Source organism: Aotus nancymaae, unplaced genomic scaffold (genome assembly GCF_030222135.1).
Source record: "Aotus nancymaae isolate 86718 unplaced genomic scaffold, 86718_ANA_hifiasm-v0.15.2.pri h1tg000032l_0, whole genome shotgun sequence".
NCBI lineage: Eukaryota > Metazoa > Chordata > Mammalia > Primates > Aotidae > Aotus > Aotus nancymaae.
This window is the reverse complement of record NW_026988445.1, coordinates 26,557,204-26,577,928: the sequence shown is the minus strand read 5'-3', so window position 1 is coordinate 26,577,928 and position 20,725 is coordinate 26,557,204. Positions and strand designations below refer to the sequence as shown.

The following is a 20,725-nucleotide window of genomic DNA, read 5'->3' as shown; positions in this document are numbered from 1 at the left end:
CAACAGAGCAAGACTCTGTCCCAAAATAAAGAACTATCAGATAAAGACCAAGAAGAGACCAAACCCAAATTAAATTATATAAAGGGAAGAAATGAAGAAGTAAAGGCAAGTGAAAGGGTCACAGGATGAGTAATGCATAGAAAGCATAATAAGGCCAATGTCTTATTGAGGAGAGCTGTGATACTGAGCAAGACTGATCCTTACATTGCTTGCAAACTGTATTAAAATTACTCGAAGAGAAAACTGCGTATGGTGTACCTATCTCACTATCCAGATGGCAAGTGGTGGAGCCGGGATTTCAATACAGATCTGTCTGACTTGAGAAGCCATGGTCTTGTCACTATATACAAAACCTCCTCTGCCATAGGCATAGGAAAAGGCATTTCCCCTGGCTTTTTTTTTTTCTAACGTTCTTTGTTTTAGGGAACAAAATAGTACCTTGGGGACCTTCTCTCCACCAAACTAACATAAATATTTAGCTTTCCTAAATGTCAATTGGGACAAATGGAGTACCATGAGTATTGCCGCTGGTAGGTGACTGACAGCCCCGGCAGGGCCTTGACGCAGAGGCTGACCAGGCTCTCCTTGAACTCCTAGGAGCCGAGGTGACGTACATGAACATGACCGCTTACAACAAAGGCCGGCTGCAGTCCTCCTTCTGGATCGTGGACAAACAACATGTATATATCGGCAGTGCAGGTTTGGACTGGCAATCCCTGGGACAGGTAATCTTTCTGTGTTATATAAACTCAGAGTTCTGTCATCCTCAAAGCTACCACCTCCATAAAGCAAGCTACTGTAGATAAGGATACTAAAACCTACAGCATTTATTATTTTTAACTGTGTAGTTTTAAGAGGCTCACCTTCCTTTTGTGTGAAAGGATAAACCTTTCCTTGTCAGAATCATCTTACAAAAGTAAAAACTGCGATGGCTTCAATGCTTTTGTAATTCATAGGCTGCTCCAGTATTCCTGAGAGCAGGTTGCTATGTAATTTATATTACCCAGACCTATATTTTCAGGATGATATTGCATAATCATCTATGAGACAGAGGGAAACACACAAATTCAGTATAGAATAATGTCTTAGGATAGTAGTCATTTGAGTTATTTCTTTAATAAATCTCAAGATGAAGATGTTATCATCTTTCTCTTAACAAATGATTAACTTCAAATGTCTTGAAAATGCATTTTCACAGACTTGGGATTTTTATGTATTTATTTGTGTCAGAGGCAATCTGCAGAGGATTAGAGAATCACCACCTTTCCATTGATGGTCCAGTGGCAGGAGGTTCCTGGTCACCGGCTTCTTAGGAAGACTAGCTGACCTTCTCAGAACATCTTTTTAAATCAACTCTCTCCTCCTCTTCCTCTCCACACCTACACACAGATATTGTCTCCTCCCCGGCCCACTATTTCTCCACAGCTCTCAAAATTTGGGATCACGCTGTTATACCTAATCATCTATCTTAAATTAGTGTTTCTTTCTGTTGTGCTTAACTATGTGGAATTTTTCTTGGTCCACCTCAATGTGACATGAAGCATTGCTTAGCAGGATTCATGCATTAGAACAGATTTTAATTGAACAAAGTTGAGGCTAACAATTACATGAAGAATTATAATACATTTTCCAAGAGTTAAACTTATGTTATCAGCTTTATATTTTGTAAAGTTTTCTAGTGAAATCAATGACTATTGCTATCAATTATTATCTTATATCTATGGTAAGTAGAAGAAATAATAATAACAGTTTCAAAAAATTGAGGCTTTCTCTATGCTAGGCATTTTTCTAAGCATGTAAAGAGTATAATCGCATTTCATTTTCACAATAACTCTCTCTTGGAAATACTACTCTTATAATTTATCTTGCAAAGGAAGAAGCTGAGACACAGGTAAGTAACTTACTCAAGAACACCTTTCAGGAAATAGCAAAGCAGGAATTCAAACCCAAGCCATATGGCTCCAAACGCTCATCCTTATTTCACTAGTCTTTTAAAATAAATACATTTAGGAAAAAATCATTCTCTTTCATGATCTTGCTGGGATGCTAAGCTATAGATTTTCTCTCTCGCCCTTTTCTTTAAGAAAATGTAACAGGAAAATTCATCAAGAAACTTTTCACTCGCTGGAATCTTTCCAGTTGCAAATCCATGATGATATGGTGGTCACAGAATGCCAACTACTCTTGCTCGATACTTGAGCTCTGCAAACTCACTGATCTCTGGGTCGAACTTCAAAAACTATAAAGTCAGTGTGTGTTTTCTTTTGTAGACAAACATCAGAGATATTTCACCTTTAGTTCTGGACCACTGCAGTAAAGCAAGACCATGTTTTTGGTTTCCCAGTGCATATACAAGTGACCTTTACACTATAGAGTCATCTGCTAAGTGTGCAATAGCACTATGTAAAAACATGTGCATACCTTAATTTAAGAATACTTTATTGCTAGAAAATAACAGTCATCTGAGCCTTCAGATGTAGATGTAAGATTTTTGCTGGTGGAGGGATTTGCCTCGATGTTGATGGCTGCTGACTGACCAGGGTGGTGACTGCTAAAGGCTAGGGTGGCTTTGGCAATACATAAAAATCCCAAGTCTGTGAAAATGCATTTCAATCTCTTAAAATAAGACGACAGTGGAGTTGGCCGCATCAGTTGACGTCCTTTCATGAAAGATTACTCTGTAGTATCGATGCTGTTTGAAAGCATTTTACCCACAATAAAACTTCTTTCAAAATTGGAGTCAAAGATCAACTAAGTTTATGTAATATTCTAAATCCTTTTTGTTTCAACAATGTTCACAGCATATTCACCAGGAATAGATTTCATCTCAAGTAACCACTTTCTTTGCTCATTCATAAGAAGCAACTCCTCATACATTCAAGTTTTATCCTGAGATTGAAGCAATTCAGCCACATCTTTGGGCTCCACTTCTAATTCTAGTTCTCTTGTTCTTTCCATCACATCTGCAGCGCCTTCCTGTACTGAAGTCTTAAACCCCTCAGAGTCATCCATGAGGGTTAGAATCTACTCCTTCCAAACTCCCGTTATTCCAAACTCCCATTAATGTTAATATATTGACCTTCTCCCGTGAAGTGTGTGTGTGTGTGTGTGTGTGTGTGTGTGTGTGTGTGTGTATACATGTCTGAGATGGAGTTTTGTCTTGTCTCCCAGACTGGAGTGTAGTGGCATGATCTCTGCTCACTGCAACCTCTGCCTCCCAGGTTCAAGCAATTCTCTTGCCTTAGCTTCCTGAGTAGCTGGGATTACAGGCATACACACCAAGCCCAACTAATTTTTGTATTTTCAGCAGAAATGGCCATGTTGGCCAGGCTGGTGGTGATCCACCCACCTCAGCCTCCCAAAGTGCTGGGATTATAAGCGTGAGCCACCGTGCCCAGCCAATAAATGTTCTTAATGGTACCTAGAATGGTGAATCCTTTCCAGAAGATTTTCAATTTACTTTGCCCAGATCTGTCAGAGGAATAGCTATCTATGGTAGCTATCTAGCCTTCAAAAAGACTTGAAAGTAGAAATTACTCCTTGATCCCTGGGCTGCAGAATGAATGTTGTATTATCAGGCATGTAGACAACATTCATCTCCTTGCCCATCTTCATCAGAGCTTTTGGGTGAATGGGTGCATTTTCAATGAGTAGTAATATTTGTAAAGGAATCTTCCTTTCTGAGCAGTGGGTCTCAACAGCATGCTTAAAATATTCAGTAAGCCATGCTGTATTCAGCAGTTCTATCATCCCAGCTTTGTTCCATTTATAGAGCATAGGCAGAGTTGATTTAGCATAATTCTTAAGGGTCTCATGATTTTTATAAGAGTAGATGTGCACTGATTCCAACTTAAAATCACCAGCTGCATCAGCACCTAATAGCTTGTCCTGTGGAACTTTGAAGCTAAGTATTGAATTCTCTCCTTTCTAGCTATGAAAGTCCTCAATGGCATCTTCTTCTAATAGAAGGTTGTTTTGTCTACATTAAAGATCTGTCGTTTAGTGTAGCCAGGTCCATCAATGATCTTAGCTAGGTCTCCTAGATAACTTACTGCAGCTTCTGCATCATCACTTGCTGCTTCACCTTGCACTTCTGTGTTACAGAACAGTTTCATACCTTAAACCTCATAAACCAACCTCTGCTAGCTTCCAGCTTTTCTTCTGCGGCTTTTTTACCTCTCTGAGCCTCCACAGAGTATAAGAGGGTAAGGGCCTTGCTCTGAGTTAGACTTTGGCTGAAGGGAATGTTGTGGCTGGTTAGATCATCTGTCCAGACCACTCAAACTTTCTCATGTCAGCGAGAAGGCTATTTTGTTTCTTAACATTTATGTATTCACTAGAGTATCACTTTTAATTTTCTTCAAGAACTTCTCCCTTGTATTCATAACTTGGAAAACTGTTTGGCTTATCTTGGCTTTCTATGTGCCTTTCTCACAGAGGCTCATCACTAGTAGTAGCTTTTGATTTAAACTGAGAGATGTAGTGGGGCATGGTGGCTCATGCCTGTAATCCCAGCACTTTGGGAGGCTGAGGCGAGTGGATCACTTGAGGTCAGGAGTTCAAGACCAGCTGGGCCAACGTGGTGAAACCCCATCTCTACTAAAAATACAAAAATTAGGTGGACATGATGGTGGGTGCCTGTAATCCTAGCTACTTAGGAGGCTGAGGCAGGACACTTGCTTGAACCTGGGAGGCGGAGGTTGTAGTGAGCCAAGACTGTGCCACTGCACTCACCTGAGTGACAGAGTGAGATTCCATCTCAAAAACAAACAACAAACAACCCACAAAACTGAGAGATATACAAATCTTCCTTTCACTTGAAACTTAGAGGCCAATTGTAGGGTTATCAATTGGCCTGATTTCAATATTGTTGTCTGAGGGAATCAGAGGACCGAGGAGAGGGAAAGAGACAAGGAAACAGCTGTCTACAGGGCAGTCAGAACACATGCCACATTTATGGATTACGTTCTCCAACTTAGATGGGTGCGGTTTGTGGTGTCCCGAAACCATGACCATAGTAACATCAAAGGTAACTGATCACGGATCACCGTAACAGATATAATAATAATGAAAATGTTTGAAATATCATGAGAACAACCCAAACGTGTCATAGAAACATGAAGTGAGCGCATGCCATTGGACAAAGGAACCTAATAGACTTGCTCGAGGCAGAGTTGCCACAGACCTTCAATTTGTTAAAAACACAGTAAAGCACATGCACCATCACAAGGCATGCATCAGGCGCTCCCCTAGAATACTTGGCTGCGGGGAGTCCTGTGGAAGAAAGAGAACACCACCCCAGGCTTTCCACACAGGGGTCTGGATTCGTGTGTGAAATTCAAGAGCTCCTAAAAACACCATGGAGGGAATAAAAAGTACCGTGCTAACAGAGCAAATAAAAGACTAACCAGCATGTGAAGCCAAAAGAAAAGGGCAAAGCGGTCTTCAAACCGCGGGGCTCTGGAGGCAGGATGCTGAAATAGGAGAAGCCACAGGAAGGAAAACGTGAAAATCATGTTTTTAGAAAAAGTCACATTGACACTTTTTCAAACAAATCCTCTTAAAATTAGCCTGAAGTTGAAGGTGGGATTCGATAGGTTTATTTGTCACAAGAATCTGGCATCTCTGGGGAGGAGAGAGTTTCAGAGTGTGCATTTGAGCATAATTAGAACAAACAGGAATAGGCCTATTTATTAAACTTCATCAATGTTTATTTTCATCTCAGTCTATATTGTGAAAGAACTAAAAGGTTTATATGAAAACAGGCCAGATCTTGGGGTACAGGAGCACAGGGGTGGGATGATGCTTGTGATCAAAAAAGAAGTGACCCTGGAGCTTAGCAACCTGCCCAGACCTTCTCCTGTAACTTGGGCAGGGAGAAGAAACTGACCAGCCAGCCCAGGATCTGCTTGTTATCTGGAATCACTGATGCATCTAATCTTAGAACCAGAAATTATATCACAGAATAATCAACGTAGTATTTTCCAAGATGTGTTTTATGAAATGAGGTTTAAGTGAGATCGTCATGTCATCACTTGAGAAAGGGAGGCTATGCTGCCCAAGACTGAGACCCTATGGGTTTAATTTAAGTGGGTTTCTTTGTCTTGGGACTTCTCAGAGCCTGTAGCATGCTAATGTGCTTTGTGACTCTAAGAGGGTGGAAAGTATACAGCATTCATCAAACCTGATTGACTATGAAATCCTTTCATGATTTTTTTTTTTTTTTTTTGAGATGGAGTCTCGCTTTGTCACCTGGGCTGGAGAGCACTGGCATGATCTCAGCTCACTGCAGCCTCTGCCTCCCGGGTTCAAGCGATTCCCTGCCTCAGCCTCCCGAGTAGCTGGGACTACAGGTGTGCACCACCACACTCGGCCGATTTTTTTATTTTTAGTAGTGACGGGGTTCACCATGTTGGCCAGCATGGTCTTGATCTCCTAACCTCATTATCTGCCTGCCTTGGCCTCCCAAAGTGCTGGGATTAGAGCCATGAGCCACTGCACCTAGCCTCATAATTTTATGCATCAAGCATTCCTTGAAGCCTACGTATTTTACCAAATACTGGTCTGAGCCAATCCCTCCCTGTTGACAGATGCAAAGACTGAGGTAGGGATGGGGAACAGGAATAAGTCACTTCCCTGCAGCCCCTCCTCTCTTTATGTCAGCATCAGGACTATCGGGTCTCAGAACTCTCAGGTTAGTGCTCTTTTCATGCCAACATGCTGCCTTAAGAAAAATATCTGATTCAAAAGCTGGTAATTTTAGGGTTCTATCTCCTCAGCAACAATACAACTAGACAGTTGGCAAGCCAGGGCTTGATCTCATGTGGTAAAGGTAATAAACACATATTTATTGCACATTTACTATAGGTAGAGAACTGCGCTCGTTATGGTGGAGGATTTGGAAACAAAATGACAAAAGCCCACAAAAAGTTTACCATTCAGTTTGAAAAACAAAATCTTCAAGCACTCTTTAAGGTAAACATCACCATGCAAGAAAGGTGCCCAGCAGAAGCAGTGACATAATTTGGGGGACCCAGGACAAAATGAAAAAAAATGAGATCACCTGTTTAAAAATGCTCAAGAATGCCAAGATGTGACGGTAGAGCATAAAGACAAGCACAGGGTCCTTCTGAGCCTGGACCCCTGGGCGCCCAAACAGGTCACGTGCCCCTGAAGCCAGCCCTGGTGCTAAATGAGTGCTGTCAGCTATTAGTACTCTGGGACTTGGGAAGAGGACATTCTCTGCAGACTGAAGAGTGAGGGTCACAGAAAGAAGATGGAATTTGAGCTGCACCTGAAATGATGAGTGAACTGGGTGAGCTCACATGTGTGGGTGTGCTGAAGAAAGAAATGTATTTTGCTTATTAGCTGAGTGTGGTGGTGTGTCCTATAATCATAGCTACGTGAGAAGTTGAGGCAGGAAGATCTCTTGAGCCAGGAAGTCAAGGCTTCAGTGAGCCATGATTACACCACTGCACTCCAGCCTGGGTGACAGAGCAAGATTCTGTCTCAAATAAAGGTAGGTAGGTAGGTAGGTAGGTAGGTAGGTAGGTAGATAGATAGATAGATAGATAGATAGATAAATTAACAGCCACGATACCCATAAAAGATGGATGAAGAAATTGTAGCATGTCTGTACAATTACAAACTACTTAGCAATCAAAAAAGACAAGATGTTGATGAACGAATCTCAAATAAATTATGTTGAATTAAGTGGGGAAAAAAAAAAGAAAGGTATTCTAAGTGGAAGGAACAGAGTAAACAAAGACCCAGAGTCAGAAACAGGCATGGAGTATTGGAAGCTCTGTGAGCAGCTCTTTCAGGAGCAAAGTGTCCCGGTTAAAAAGCCTTGGAACATAGAGCTGGAAAGGACAAGAATAAGCTTAGGGACAAAGCAGATGCCCAGGGTAAAATGTGGAGTCAGTCCTGCAGGCCAAGGGGATCTACCGAAGACCTGTAATCAGAGCCAGGAGCCGGCAGCACTGGAACGAAGTGAGAGAAAGTGCACAGGTGAGCCGCGGGGAACACGGGGAGAGAGCCGACGGCCGGGACTAAGTGGGGAAGTGGCAGGGCTGAATTATGAGGGTGTGAAGGCCAATTCGATGAGTCAACCTAGCTGGGCTCTGGTGCCCAGTTGTTGGGTCAAACATGAGTCTAGATGTTGTTGAGGAAGTGTTGTCTAGATGTGATTCACATTGAATCAGTAGGTTTTGAGTAAAGCAGCTTCTTTTCCATAGTGTGTGTAGGCTTCCTCCAATCAATTGAAGTGGAGTTTCCCAAAGAAGAAGGAATTTTCCTCAAGGCTGCAACACAGAAACCCTGCCTGAGTTTCTACCCTGCCTGCTCTGCCCTGTAGATTTTGAACTTGCAGCTCCCACAATCGTGTGCCAGTCCCTTAAGATAAATCTCATAAATCTCTCTTCCTCTGCATGGATCCACTTATATGCAATTTTTTTCAATAAAAATTACACTGAGTGCACCTGCCTCTCCTGCCTCCCCTTCCTCCACCTCTTCTACCTCTACCATTCCTGAGGCAGCAACACCAAGCCATCCTGCTCCTCCCGCTTCTGAGCTTATTCGATGTGAAGACAATGAGGATGAAGATCTTTATGATGATCCAATTCCACTTAATGAATAGTAAATATATTGTCTCTTCCTTCTGATTTTCTGAATAACATTCTCTTTTCTCTAGCTTACTTTATTGTAAGAATACAGTATCTAATACACAGTACATACAAAATATGTGTTCATTGACTATTCTGGTCAACAGTAGGCTCTTAGTAGTTAAGTTTCTGGGGAGTCCAGAGCGATACACAGGTTTTTGACTGTACAAGGATCAGTGCGTCTAACCTTTATATTGTTCAAGGAACCACTGTACTATGCATTCATGTCCTGTTGGTTCTGTTTCTCTGGAGAACCCTGACTAATACAGATGATGACTGTGAGATCTGGAAGTAAGACAGCATGGAAGAGACCCGGCAGAGCTGCATCACAGTGACTGATGGGCTGTGAGAACTGAGCCAGAGGGAGTCAGTGGCAGCATTTTCAGCATCTGGAGCTGGGCCAGCTGAGAGAAGAACCATATTGTCAACAGAAGCAAAGGATGTCAGGAAGAAGGGGTAGTTCTGAGGTCCAGTGGGCAGCTGGAGAAACAGCAAAGAGATTGACTGACATGGGTGCTTTTCATCTAATAGCTCAAGCACTTGAGTAGTGATAGTTCTTTGCTGAACCTAAAGCTACTGATTTCATCACAGCTGTTATTTCTGACAATAACTATTTCGTGGGATACCGATGAGAGTCACACTCCCTCTGCCTCACTAAGCCCAGAAATTTCTTTCAAGTCCCTCTGCAGTTGAGGTCATAGCCTGACATTAACAATAAGAAAGGTGCTAACACTTAAAGCACCTTTGATTTTCTCTTGTCCCCTTTTCTTTCAATAAAAGAACAAAGGATTGAGGTAGAGTTTTGGAGACCCAGCGTGTGTGCCAGCGCCGGAGGAGGTCACTGTTTTAGAACCCATCTGTCATCCCTGCTCAGTGCCTGGACTGAGCTGATACTTTTCTCAGGGTTGCGAGTTTTGAAACTCATGTAGGGAAGTATTTTATGGGTAATGCAGGTAACTGGATATCAGAACCAAAATGAAAATGAAGCAAAGCAAAAGGCAGTACAACAGAGAATAATTAATATTCTTTAGGAAATGTGAAATGAGGGAAAACAAATGATTAATTCTCTCGGTATTGATTTAGAAGACTACCTGGGCTGTTTAGAAAGGTCATTTTTGTTTGCATGTGCATCTTAAAACAAATGAGGGGGTGGAAGTCTCTATTTTTAAAAATATATATGGATTAGCAGACTGCATTTTAAATAACAAAGGCACGCAGATTTTCTACAATTTTTAAAGGGACAATTTGGCAGGCATTGTTATTCAAAAGAAGCATAAATAGAAAATCCTCTTTTTTACCCTCCCAAAACCATGTGATTGTCCGTGGCAGTCTCAAATTATATAATCACTTGAATTAATAAGCGCATCATTTAACCTCTCCAGCTTGTGTTTCCTGAAGTGAGGTTTTCATCAGTAGGTCATTCCCAAGTGCAACTGATTTACTTCTGAAGTTTCCCCATATTTGCCCCTCCAACCCCTACTTCCTGAATATGTTCTAAATGACATGATAGTCTGAGACTTACTTACGTGACGTGTCTCAAAATCTCTATCCTGGTCACGTCTTTTTTCCTAGATATAGCCTTAAAATCTCTTAAAATCTCCCAAATTCATATATGATACTTCTTTTTTCTGAGATGGAGTCTTGCTCTGTCGCCCAGGCTGGAGTGCAGTGATGCGATCTCGGGTCACTGCAACCTCCATCACCCCGTTCAAGCAATTCTCCTGCCTCAGCCTCTCCAGTAGCTGGAACTACAGGCGTGTGCCACCACGCCCAGCTGATTTTTTTGTATTTTTAGTAGAGACCTGGTTTCACCATATTGGCCAGACTGGTCTTGAACTCCTGACCTTGTGATCCGCCCACCTCGGCCTCCCAAAGTGCTGGGATTACAGGCATGAGCCACCACACCCGGCCCAAATATGGTGCTTTATAAGCAGCCTGTCCATTGTGGACTTTGGTGTCTATTAACATACGCTCTATACATCTGAAAACAGAGGCTAAATCTAGATTTGCTGTTTTGCCAGCCTTATTCTTTTTGTTGGCTGTCACTAAGCTCTTTGTTTGGCAATATAACATAGTGGCTGTAGTCAGATAGAACTGAAATTGATTTTTTTTTCTACTCCTTAATAATTATATGATGCAGAGCAAGTTATTTCACATCCCTAAATTCCATTTGCTCATCTCCACCACTGGGCTAATAATACTGACCTCCTGCAATTGTTAGGGAGACCAAATGGGATGCTAAAACAGACCTAGCACGATAACTGCAGCGTGGTTACTGCTCAGTAAATTGTAGCCATTAGGTTTGATGACTAGGAAACCTTTTTCCTTTCTTAATAAGTTGTTTAGGTCAACAGGTAAGGGGAATGCCAGAGGCACTACTGCTTATTTACTCTCCTTGGCAAAGATTTCATAAGTCCCCTAGGTTTGTCCATAACATACGACCTGGCCAGCAGTACCACAAGGTGGGCAGCAACAGCTGGTTACTGTCCTGGTCAAGGGGCATGGACTAGTGGCCGTATCCCTTGAAGTGAGGTCTTCAATGCCATAGAGCTTTATTCTGCATTGAAACCTTACTGCTCAAGGTTATGATCAATGGTAATACCTGGAAGGCAATTGACCAAATCTGTAAATGGAGTAAACCTAGAAGATAGAGCTAAAACCTTGTGTTTGGGAAACAAGACTTAAACAGATTTCATGAGTTAAACATACCTATGAGTGCAAAAAGAAATTGAATGGAGGTGTGAAAATAAATGAAGGTCACTTATAGGAGAATAAGTAAAGGCAATTGTGTTAGTCAATTTGTGTGTTGCTTTAAAGGAATACCCGGTACTAGGTAATTTATTTAAAAAAGACATTTAATTAATTCACATTTTGGCAGGCTGTATAGAAAGTGTGGTGCCAGCACCTGCTTCTGGTGAGGGCCTCAGGAAGCTTACAGTCCTGGCGGAAGGGGAAGGGAAAGCAGACACCTCAACGGCAAGAGAGGGAGCAAGGCAGAGGAAGTGCAGCCTCTTAAACAATCAGCTCTCTCATGAACCGAGAACTCAGTCTTCGCCAAGGGGATGGCGCTAAGCCACTCATGAGGGAGCCACCTCTATGACCCAAACACCTCCCACAAGGCCCACCTCCAACACTGCGGATTCCATTTCAACATGAGATCTGGAGAGAACAAACGTTCAAATTATATCAGCTCTGTATTCGCAGCTTGTTCTAGCAAGGCAGTCAGCCACCATTGCTTGAGTTCGGCAGAGACTCAAAAGCAGGCAGAGGAATGGGAAAGCTTCACAGTGGAAAACAGGGAAGGAAGGTTTCAGGTGCACCCTGACTGGAGGCTGTTGGATGGGGAGGCCGTAGGTGGGCTAACCAGCAGTGAGGAATCCTACGTGATAGGTTATGGGAGCATATTTGGCTTTCTCTAATCGGCCCTAAATTGGAAGCGGGCCATGGTGGTGGAGCGGGGATGGGTGGGCAAAACTGAAGGAAGCTGGCAGTTACTAATCAAGTCCTGCTCGTTTGGAGCCAATTACTGTAAGTGTTGTTTGGCTTTCTGGAATCATTGCTACAGATAGTCTGTTGGCTTTATGGACCAGCTGCTGCAGATTGCGGGTCAAAGTTCTACTTTTGTATATGATCCAGCTATTTTCCATTTGTATATTCGGTCTCCTGGGTAAACAATGCCGCCCTCTCACACCCTGCAGCATCCCAACCTGCATCTCCACAGGCTGGTTCCAGAATCTCAGCTAGGTGTCGGAGGCCTGTATTAGAACCAGGATGGGCCAGGCGCAGTGGCTCACACCTGTAATCCCAGCACTTTGGGAGGCCAAGGTGGGTGGATCACCTGAGGTCAGGAGTTTGAGACCAGCCTGGCCAACATGGAGAAACCCTGTCTCTACTAAAAATACAAAATTAGGTGGGCTGGTTGAAGAAAGGGGAGAAAGGTTTTCCTTTGCACAGAGGTGAAGTGGTTTGTGGTTCAGAGAAAAGGCAGTCAGTCACCTGTGTGACTGGAACATACAATGCCAGCTGTGAGTGGAGAGAGAAGACAGAGACATTCTGGGGATTGAGTGTCATGCAGAGAAGCAAGGACTTAGCCTGAAGTTCATGGACAACCTTTGACAGGTTTAGTCAGAAAAGAGGCAGCTATCAGGAAATGGATGGAAAAGGGCTGAGACTGGAATAAGGGAACCATTTAGGAAATCCTGCAGAAATAGATCGGGGTGGGGTGAGTTCTTGATCTAAGTCCAGTGGCTATGGGGAAGAGTACAAAGGGAGGGTCCCTCCTGGGCTGGCTGAGCTGCCCCAGGCTGGCTCATTACCTGGCCTCGACCTGCATTCCTCATTGTCCCGCATCCTCTGAAAGAAGCCCAAGACTGAGTCAAGGGGTTAGCATCAGCCCACATGCCTCCTACTTGAGAGTGGATGTTTACTCAGGAGGCTGAGGTGGGAGGGCCACTGGAGCCCAGGAGTTTGAGTCCAGCCTGGGCAATGTAGTGAGCCCCTGTCCCTAAATAATACAATAATACTTAGAGGAATATACATCATTCCATTTCTGTAAACAAAGAAAGCCCCCAAATATGTAGGAGCACACAGATGTGCATGTGTACAGATGTGGGCAGAAACGAGTCTGGAAGGACACACAGCAAACCGTTCACAGTGATCACCTCTGGAATAGGGAGCAGAGATGGGGCAAAGGAGGGCTTCCTATTTCTACTCTACAGACATCACATTGCTTACATGTATTTTTTTGTAAGGGTACAGTGAACACATATATTTAAATATAGCCATAAAGAGTCATTTAATTGTAATTCAATATATTGTGTATAGCATCATAAGCCTTTAGTATATATGTCGTACATGCATATGTACACGTGTATGCATTTATATATGTGTATATGTACATTGTGTGTGTGTGCGTGTGTGTGTGTGAGACACCATGATAGAACTATAGTTGCAACGAGAAATTTTTAGAGCCTGATCCTGTACATAGAGGGTCCATCATCAAATACGTTTCTGATGTCTTGAGCCCCTAAATAGTAAGTGCCACAGTAATGCTGATCTGGGCCTGAAGCTGCAGGGTATCAGTTATAAAATGGAGTTGGGTTCATTCCACCTTCCCCACAGGGCACTGTAATGTACTGACAGCGTGTGGGAGGAAGATTCCGTGGGAATTCCTGTAACACTTTCACCATATATAAAACAGACACAACAGTTTCAGGTTTGTTTGTTAATAAAAATTCAAAGGTTTGATTTGCCTTCTAGCTATTGTTTTGTTAAATATGAAAGTCAAATTCACTTGCTTCTGTCTAGGTAATGTTTTTGCCTTCTGCCAATCCTCACCCCAAACCAAACCAATAACAACAAAAATAGCTCAGACAGTTTTTACAACCTCTTATAAGCATCTTACTCTCCACCTCAAGCCTGTCTGTTTCTCATTTAACTTACTTCATCCATCCCCCTTACATAAGACACATTTTCATGACCCTTCTTCTCTTTGGCCCCTCGCCTTGGCCACTTGGGTTTCAATCATCTTTGATTGAAATGAGTTAACTTTTCAATCAAAGATGTTTGGATAAATAAGGATTTTAAAGGTAAGAGTTTACATGAGTTAACTCTTACCTTTGAATCCTTATTTATCTATTTTGAAACTTAAATCCTTGAACAAAGGGAAGGATTTACAAGATGGTTACTCTTCTTCCCTTAATTTCATGTTCAGTGATCTCAGAGGCATTTTTCTTGGAGAGAGAGACGAAAGCAGATTTTCCTGAATTCTTATTATTCCCCTATGGAGTAGAGGTCCCCAGATGGAAGCCTCCCTGACATGCACAGACACACAGCCATGGAGGTGTCTGAGGAGCTGGCTGGCCTTTGATCTTTCTCTCACTCTGAAATTGCCTGCCAGACAGCCTCGGAGATTGCATCTAAAACAGATGGAAAATGCCATGTTTAAGGCAGCCTTAAGTGTTCTTATTTTCAAGTTATTTTTAGTCCATATTGTCAGGCTCTCTGTGTCACTTGGCGTTTCCATCCAGCCCTAAGAAAAAAGGGGAGATTGTTAAAGAGAAAAATCTTTCATCAGTTAAAATAGAAGCATCCAAGTAGAAGAAACAAAAGAACAGATAGGTAAGGCGTTGGGACATTTTCTGCGGGAAAGAAATGCATTTGGGGAGCTCTGCCGTCTTTACCCTCTGAGACCAGAAACCCCACATAGAATTCTCAGAGGTGGTGAAGGACAGAAACAAAACTCTCCATGTACAGAACTCTCCAGGACAGAGTCCTGCCCCACGGCCAGCCCCTGCAGGCGCGTTTGGGTGATGGTGGCTCACTTCTGCCTAAGCCATTTATTCCTGAGTTTCTCTTTTTATTAGAAAAGTCTTCCTCAGTGTTGATCCCAAATCTGCCCCCCAACCCTTCCATTGTTCATCCAAGTTCTAGAACACACATACTTTTTTCCTTGTTATCTCTGTTTATTTTTAGGTTTTTTTCCCATAGGTTTTGGGGAACCGGTGGTATTTGGTTACACAAGTAAATTCTTCAGTGGTGATATGTGACTTTTTGGTGTTCCCATCTCCTGCACAGTGTACACTGAACCCACTTTGAGTGTTTTATTCCTCACTCCCTTCCCACCCTTTCCTCCTGAGTCCCCACAGGCTACTATGTCATTCTTATGTCTTTGCATCCTCATAGCTTAGCTCCCACGTATGAATAAGAACACACGATGTTTGGTTTTCCACTCCTGAGTTACTTCACTTAGAATAGGAGTCTCCAATCCCATCCAGGTTGCTGAAAATGCCATTAATTTATTCCTTTTTATGGCTGAGTAGTATTCCATCTTACATATGTCACTTTTTTTTGAGACGAGTCTCACTCTGTTGCCCAGGCTGGAGGGCAGTGGTGCCATCTTGGCTCACTGCAACCTCTGCCTCCCAGGTTCAAGCATTTCTCTGCCTCAGCCTCCTGAGTACCTGGGATTACAGGCGCCCACCACCATGCCCACCTAATTTTTTGTATTTTTAGTAGAGGCGGGGTTTACCATCTTGGCCAGGCTGATCTTGAACTCCTGACCTTGTGATCCTCCCAAAGTGCTGGGATTACAGGCGTGAGCCACCGCGCCTGGCCTCACCACAGTTTCTTTATCCACTCATTGATTGATGGGCATTTGGGTTGGTTCCACATTTTTGCAATCGCGAATTGTGCTGCCATAAACATGCGTGTACACGTATCTTTTTTGTATAATGATGTCTTTTCCTCTGATACCCAATAGTGGGATTGCTGGATCAAATGATAGTTCTACTTTTAGTTCTTTAAGGAATCTCCACACTGTTTCCACAGTGGTTGTACTAGTTTGCATTCCCACCAGCAGTGTAGAAGTGTTTCCTACAACACACATACATATAAGCCCTAGCAAAATCATGACAATATATACCTTAAAACTTGTGAGTCTCCGATGTGCATCACGTCAGAAAACAAAAATGTGAGAACCGTCATGTCTGGGACGAGGCATTCCCAGGGGTACCCCTTGGATTAGTGACACCAGGCAGGTAGAGGAGCTTGCGTTTCCCCCTGCTCCGGCCATAGCTGGATTGCCCATGTGACCGTATATCCCCATGGCCAGAACTTAATGAGGATGGATTGAGGGCTATTTTTTGGTTATTCAAGAGATGTATTTTGTTTTTTCTGAGTAGCTCCACAGTTTGTTAGCCCCTTGGAAGATAAAATGTAGGTGAAATAGTTTTACAGTGTGTACCCTGACAGTGAAGACTTTGGAAGGGTAATTAATCATCCTGTCATTGGGCACCACTTAGTTTATAAAACATTTACTTTTGCATTACTTTTTCTGATCCTCCCTTAGCCTGTGAAGGAAACAGGGGCCGTTATGATTCCTGGGGTCACAGATCCAGTAACACTGAACGGCCAGTCCAAGGTCATGGTGCTAAGATGTGGCTAAACCAAGGCAGCTGCTCCCATCTATGGAGAATGCACCTGATACCCCTCACACAAACGGCACCCTAATGAATGGCCCTGAGAGTGATAGCATATTGTTCTGATTATCAAACATGGTCTATAAGGAACGAACAACAAGACAAATGCCTGCTTTTGTCTCAATGCCAGAAGTAGTCACACCGTGAAGTAGCAGCCCCTGGCTGTGTGCCCTTGGCAAGGGGAACCCCTCTGTGGAGAGATTGCCCTGTGCATGGCCGCCCACCTCCACCGGTCTTTATTGCAGTCTCTGAAGCCACCCTAAATCTTCAACTTTTCCCTTACCACTCTAAGAACTCAGCCAAAAAAAAAAAGCCCCTCTGAATTCTCAGTATCTCCCTAAGCAATGCAAGATTTTATGAGAATTTCCAGAAAAGAGAAGCAGTGAAAAATTATTTTTACTTTTATCTATATTATCTTCAGTGACTTCTCATTTTATCTATATCATGCCCGAGTTTGGAGATCAAACTAGGCCAATAATAAAATATAGCTCCTGGCCAGGCATGGTGGTTCACACCTGTAATCCCAGCACTTTGGGAAGCTGAGGCAGGTGGATAACCTGAGGTCAGGAGTTCGAGACCAGCCTGACCAACATGGAGAAACCCCATCGCTACTAAAAAAAATACAAAAAATTAGCCAGGCATGGTGGTGCATGCCTATAATCCCAGCTACTTGGGAGGCTGAAGCAGGAGATCGATTGAACCCTGGAGGTGGAGGTTGCGGTGAGCCAAGATCACGCCATTACACTCTAGCCTAGGCAACAAGAGTGAAACTCCATCTATATATATACATATGTCTCCTGCCTTCAGTGAATTACAGTTTGAAGGGAGAGTCAGAAAACAAGAAAAATGAAGACATAAAATAAGTCCAGTAATAGATGGACTAAATAGAATGGAATAAACAGGGTGTTATAATAAAGGAGGTAGGGATCAATTTCATCTGCTGTGGATGTAGATGTCTCTAAGGATGTGGTACTGAGACCCAAAAGATGGAAAGGTTCAGCTATGAGAGAAGAGAGGTATTGGCGGGGCTGGGGCAGAGAGAGAGTTCCAGGAAGTATAAGTGGCCTGCAGAAGGCCCAGAGAACTTTTCCAGCTTGGTTTACCCTAGAAAAGACCCCTGCAACTAAGACCAATACGGTAGGCTGAAAGGGCAGGAAGAGACCCCAAGCATTCCCTGTTCTAAATTCTTTTACCTCCTTGCAATTGCGTGGCCTGCATCCCATCCCCTTCTTCCTGCTCAAGAACTTCAACATCTCCAGTACTTTAGGAAACCCACCTAATCACAGTTTCTATTCCGCCAGCTGTTCTGTCCATGTTACGTGGTCTACAGTTAAAATACCGTCATTTCTCATTGGCTGGTTTCTTAGGAATCTTTTCCTACTTTTATGAGAAAAAGTGTTTTGGAGGAAAATGGTTTTTTTGTTTGTTTTTCCAAACATGCTGTGATAAGACGCAGCAGGGATTTATTAGTTTTATTCTTCTCCCTGAAGCCATCCTTCTTGGAGTTTTTATTGGAAGTGCAATGAAGGGTTTAAATTAGTTAAGAAATACCTAATCACAGGTATGATCACTCTGGCCTCCTGGAAAAGGGGACGAGGATGGGAATAAGGTGTGACCAGAAAGGAGACTCTCACCAGCAAGGTGACAAGTAGTCATGAGGAAAGAGAAGGGGTTTGCAATCTACCTTCGAGGCAGCATCCAGAGGACCTGCCGAAACTGCATGCTTGGGCTGGAGAAAGAGAAACATGGCAGCCTTGGGGGGGATTGGTGGTGCCTCAGATGAGGAAAGTGGCTGACGGGGACCAGGTTAGAAGTTTTAATTATGAGGATACCCTCAAGGAATGTAAGAGGCAATGTCAACTAGGCAGTTAAATATACAGGCTTGAAGCTCAGAGGTGAGACCTGTGTTAGCTTATAAAGCTGAGACTCATTCAGCGAGGTAGACAGCCGCCTGACCCTGGCACAGCCATACTGGCTGTGCATCTGCTGCTGTCTGCCTGCTTGGCAGTGCCCAAACCAGTTAGTTGTTTCTGGGAAGGTGCTGGAGAAAGTGTCTCCTTTTTTTTTTTTTTTTTTTTTTTTGAGACAGAGTTTTGCTCTTGTTGCCCAGGCTGGAGTGCAATGGTGCAGTCTCGGCTCACTGCAACCACCACCTCCCGGGTTCAAGCAATTCTTCTTCCTCAGCCTCCCGAGTAGCTGGGATTAAAGCATGTGCCACCACACCCGCCTAATTTTGTGTTTTTAGTAGAGATGAGGTTTCTTCATATTGGTCAGGCTGATCTCGAACTCCTGACCTCAGATGATCCACCCACCTCAGCCTCCCAAAGTGCTGGGATTACAGGTGTGAGCCACCGCACCCGGCCATCTTTTCTCTCACTCTTTCTGCTTTCTTCCCCCACTGGCCCATCACCTGCCACCCCACAACCTCAGTCCTCCTGTTTTTCCCCAGTCTGTACCCCTTCCTTCCCTCCTCACTCTCTCTGTACCTCTATTTCCCTCTCAGCTACTCTTTCTCCCTCTTCTTTTCTGAAATCCTCTCTGCGTTTTCTCCTGCCTGTTGATTTTGCTTATGTTCTTACATCTAGCATTCTTTCTGTCTTAATCTGTCTTCCATCTTTTCTCTCTTCCTTTTCTTCTACTCATATCTAGATTTGTTCCTTTTTCCGCAGATGGGTTTGTTCCTTTTTCTGCAGATATTTTTCCTCTTTCCTTTTTTTCCTTTTTTCTTTATTTTCTCATTTTCTTGAGACAGCATCTCACTCCATAGCCTGGGCTGGAATGCAGTGGCGCAATCTCGGCTCACAGCAATCTCCACCTCCCAGGTTCAAGTGATTTACCTGCCTCAGCCTCCTGAGTAGCTGGGATTACAGGCATGCTCTGCCATGCCCGGCTAACATTTGTATTTACAGTAGAGACAGGGTTTCACCATGTTGGCCAGGCTGGTCTCGAACTCCTGACCTCAAGTGATCTGCCCGCCTCGGCCTCCCAGAGTCCTGAGATTACAGGTGTGAGCTGCCACACCTGGCCCTCTTTCCTTCTTTTAAATACCTTCTTGTATATAAACTCTTTTTACTTTCTCAAAACTATAGTTTCTAAATAACATAATGTAGTTTCTAAAACTATATTTATTTTCCTTATCCTAACTGGAAAAAGCAGGTATGTTGAATGTTTACAGGTCCTCAAAGAAAAAACAAAACTTCAGAGTTTATTTGGGCTTGCGAATTTTCCCAGGATCTATGACTGATTAAAGCCTTTCAGAAGGAGCCCCCTCTTGCATTTTTGGGTGTGAATTTCATTATTGCTGGTACATTCTATACCAGCGTATTGTCCCTGTGTTCCCCATTGGTTATGTTGCTTGCCCCCTTTTCATCTCCTCTGGCATATCACAGATTACAAGTGAAACCAGATCCAAAGCATTTCTCAGAGCTGCCTCTGATTAACCCCTGAAACCCAACAGAGAACACAGTACATGATTGTCTTGTTTCTAAGCAACTAACACAATTAGTGTTTAACTTCCTTGGACTAAAAAGCTTCCTCTGGATTCCGTAACAATAGACATAAATAGCCATCTTGTATGTTTTTTTGTTTGTTTGTTTGTGGTTTTTTAGAGACAGGGTTTCGCCATGTTGCCCAGCCTGATCTCCAACTCCTGGGCTCAAGCAGTCCTCCTACCTTGGCCTCCCAAAGTGCTGGAAGTACAGCTGTGAGCCACTGTACCCGGCCTTAATTTTTTAAAAATATAACCAGAAGTTTCCATTGAGTGATCATATGTTGAATGAGTGTTTGTGATGTGGAGGACTCTGCTTCGTGCTAGCACAAAGAGGAATTCATCGTGGTCCCATCCTTGAAGAGCGCCTCGTCCATAAAGACTCCAGTGATGAAAACACAGATAAGGTCTGAAGGAGCACAGTGAAGGAGGCAATGCCTGAGGCTGCCTGGAGGGACCACGGAGGCTATGCAGAGGGTTTGACATTTGAGTTTGGGTTGAATCTTCACAATACACTCCCTTCCTGCAGCTCTGCTCCCGAGCTGTCTCTTTGACCTCAACCTCCCCCACATGCCCCCTCATTCACTGTGTTCCTG

At 43.3% G+C, this 20,725-nt stretch overlaps 1 protein-coding gene across 6 annotated transcripts in view; it reads left to right on the top strand.

Annotated features, from left to right (window-relative positions):
• The window catches only part of PLD5 (phospholipase D family member 5), a 307,787-nt gene that overhangs the window by 207,425 nt on the left and 79,637 nt on the right, over positions 1-20,725 (top strand). For all 6 annotated transcript variants that reach the window (XM_064383654.1, XM_064383653.1, XM_064383655.1 and 3 more), the window contains one exon: positions 598-725. In XM_064383654.1, the coding sequence (XP_064239724.1) occupies positions 598-725 (128 nt within the window). The remainder of the gene's footprint in view (positions 1-597; positions 726-20,725) is intronic.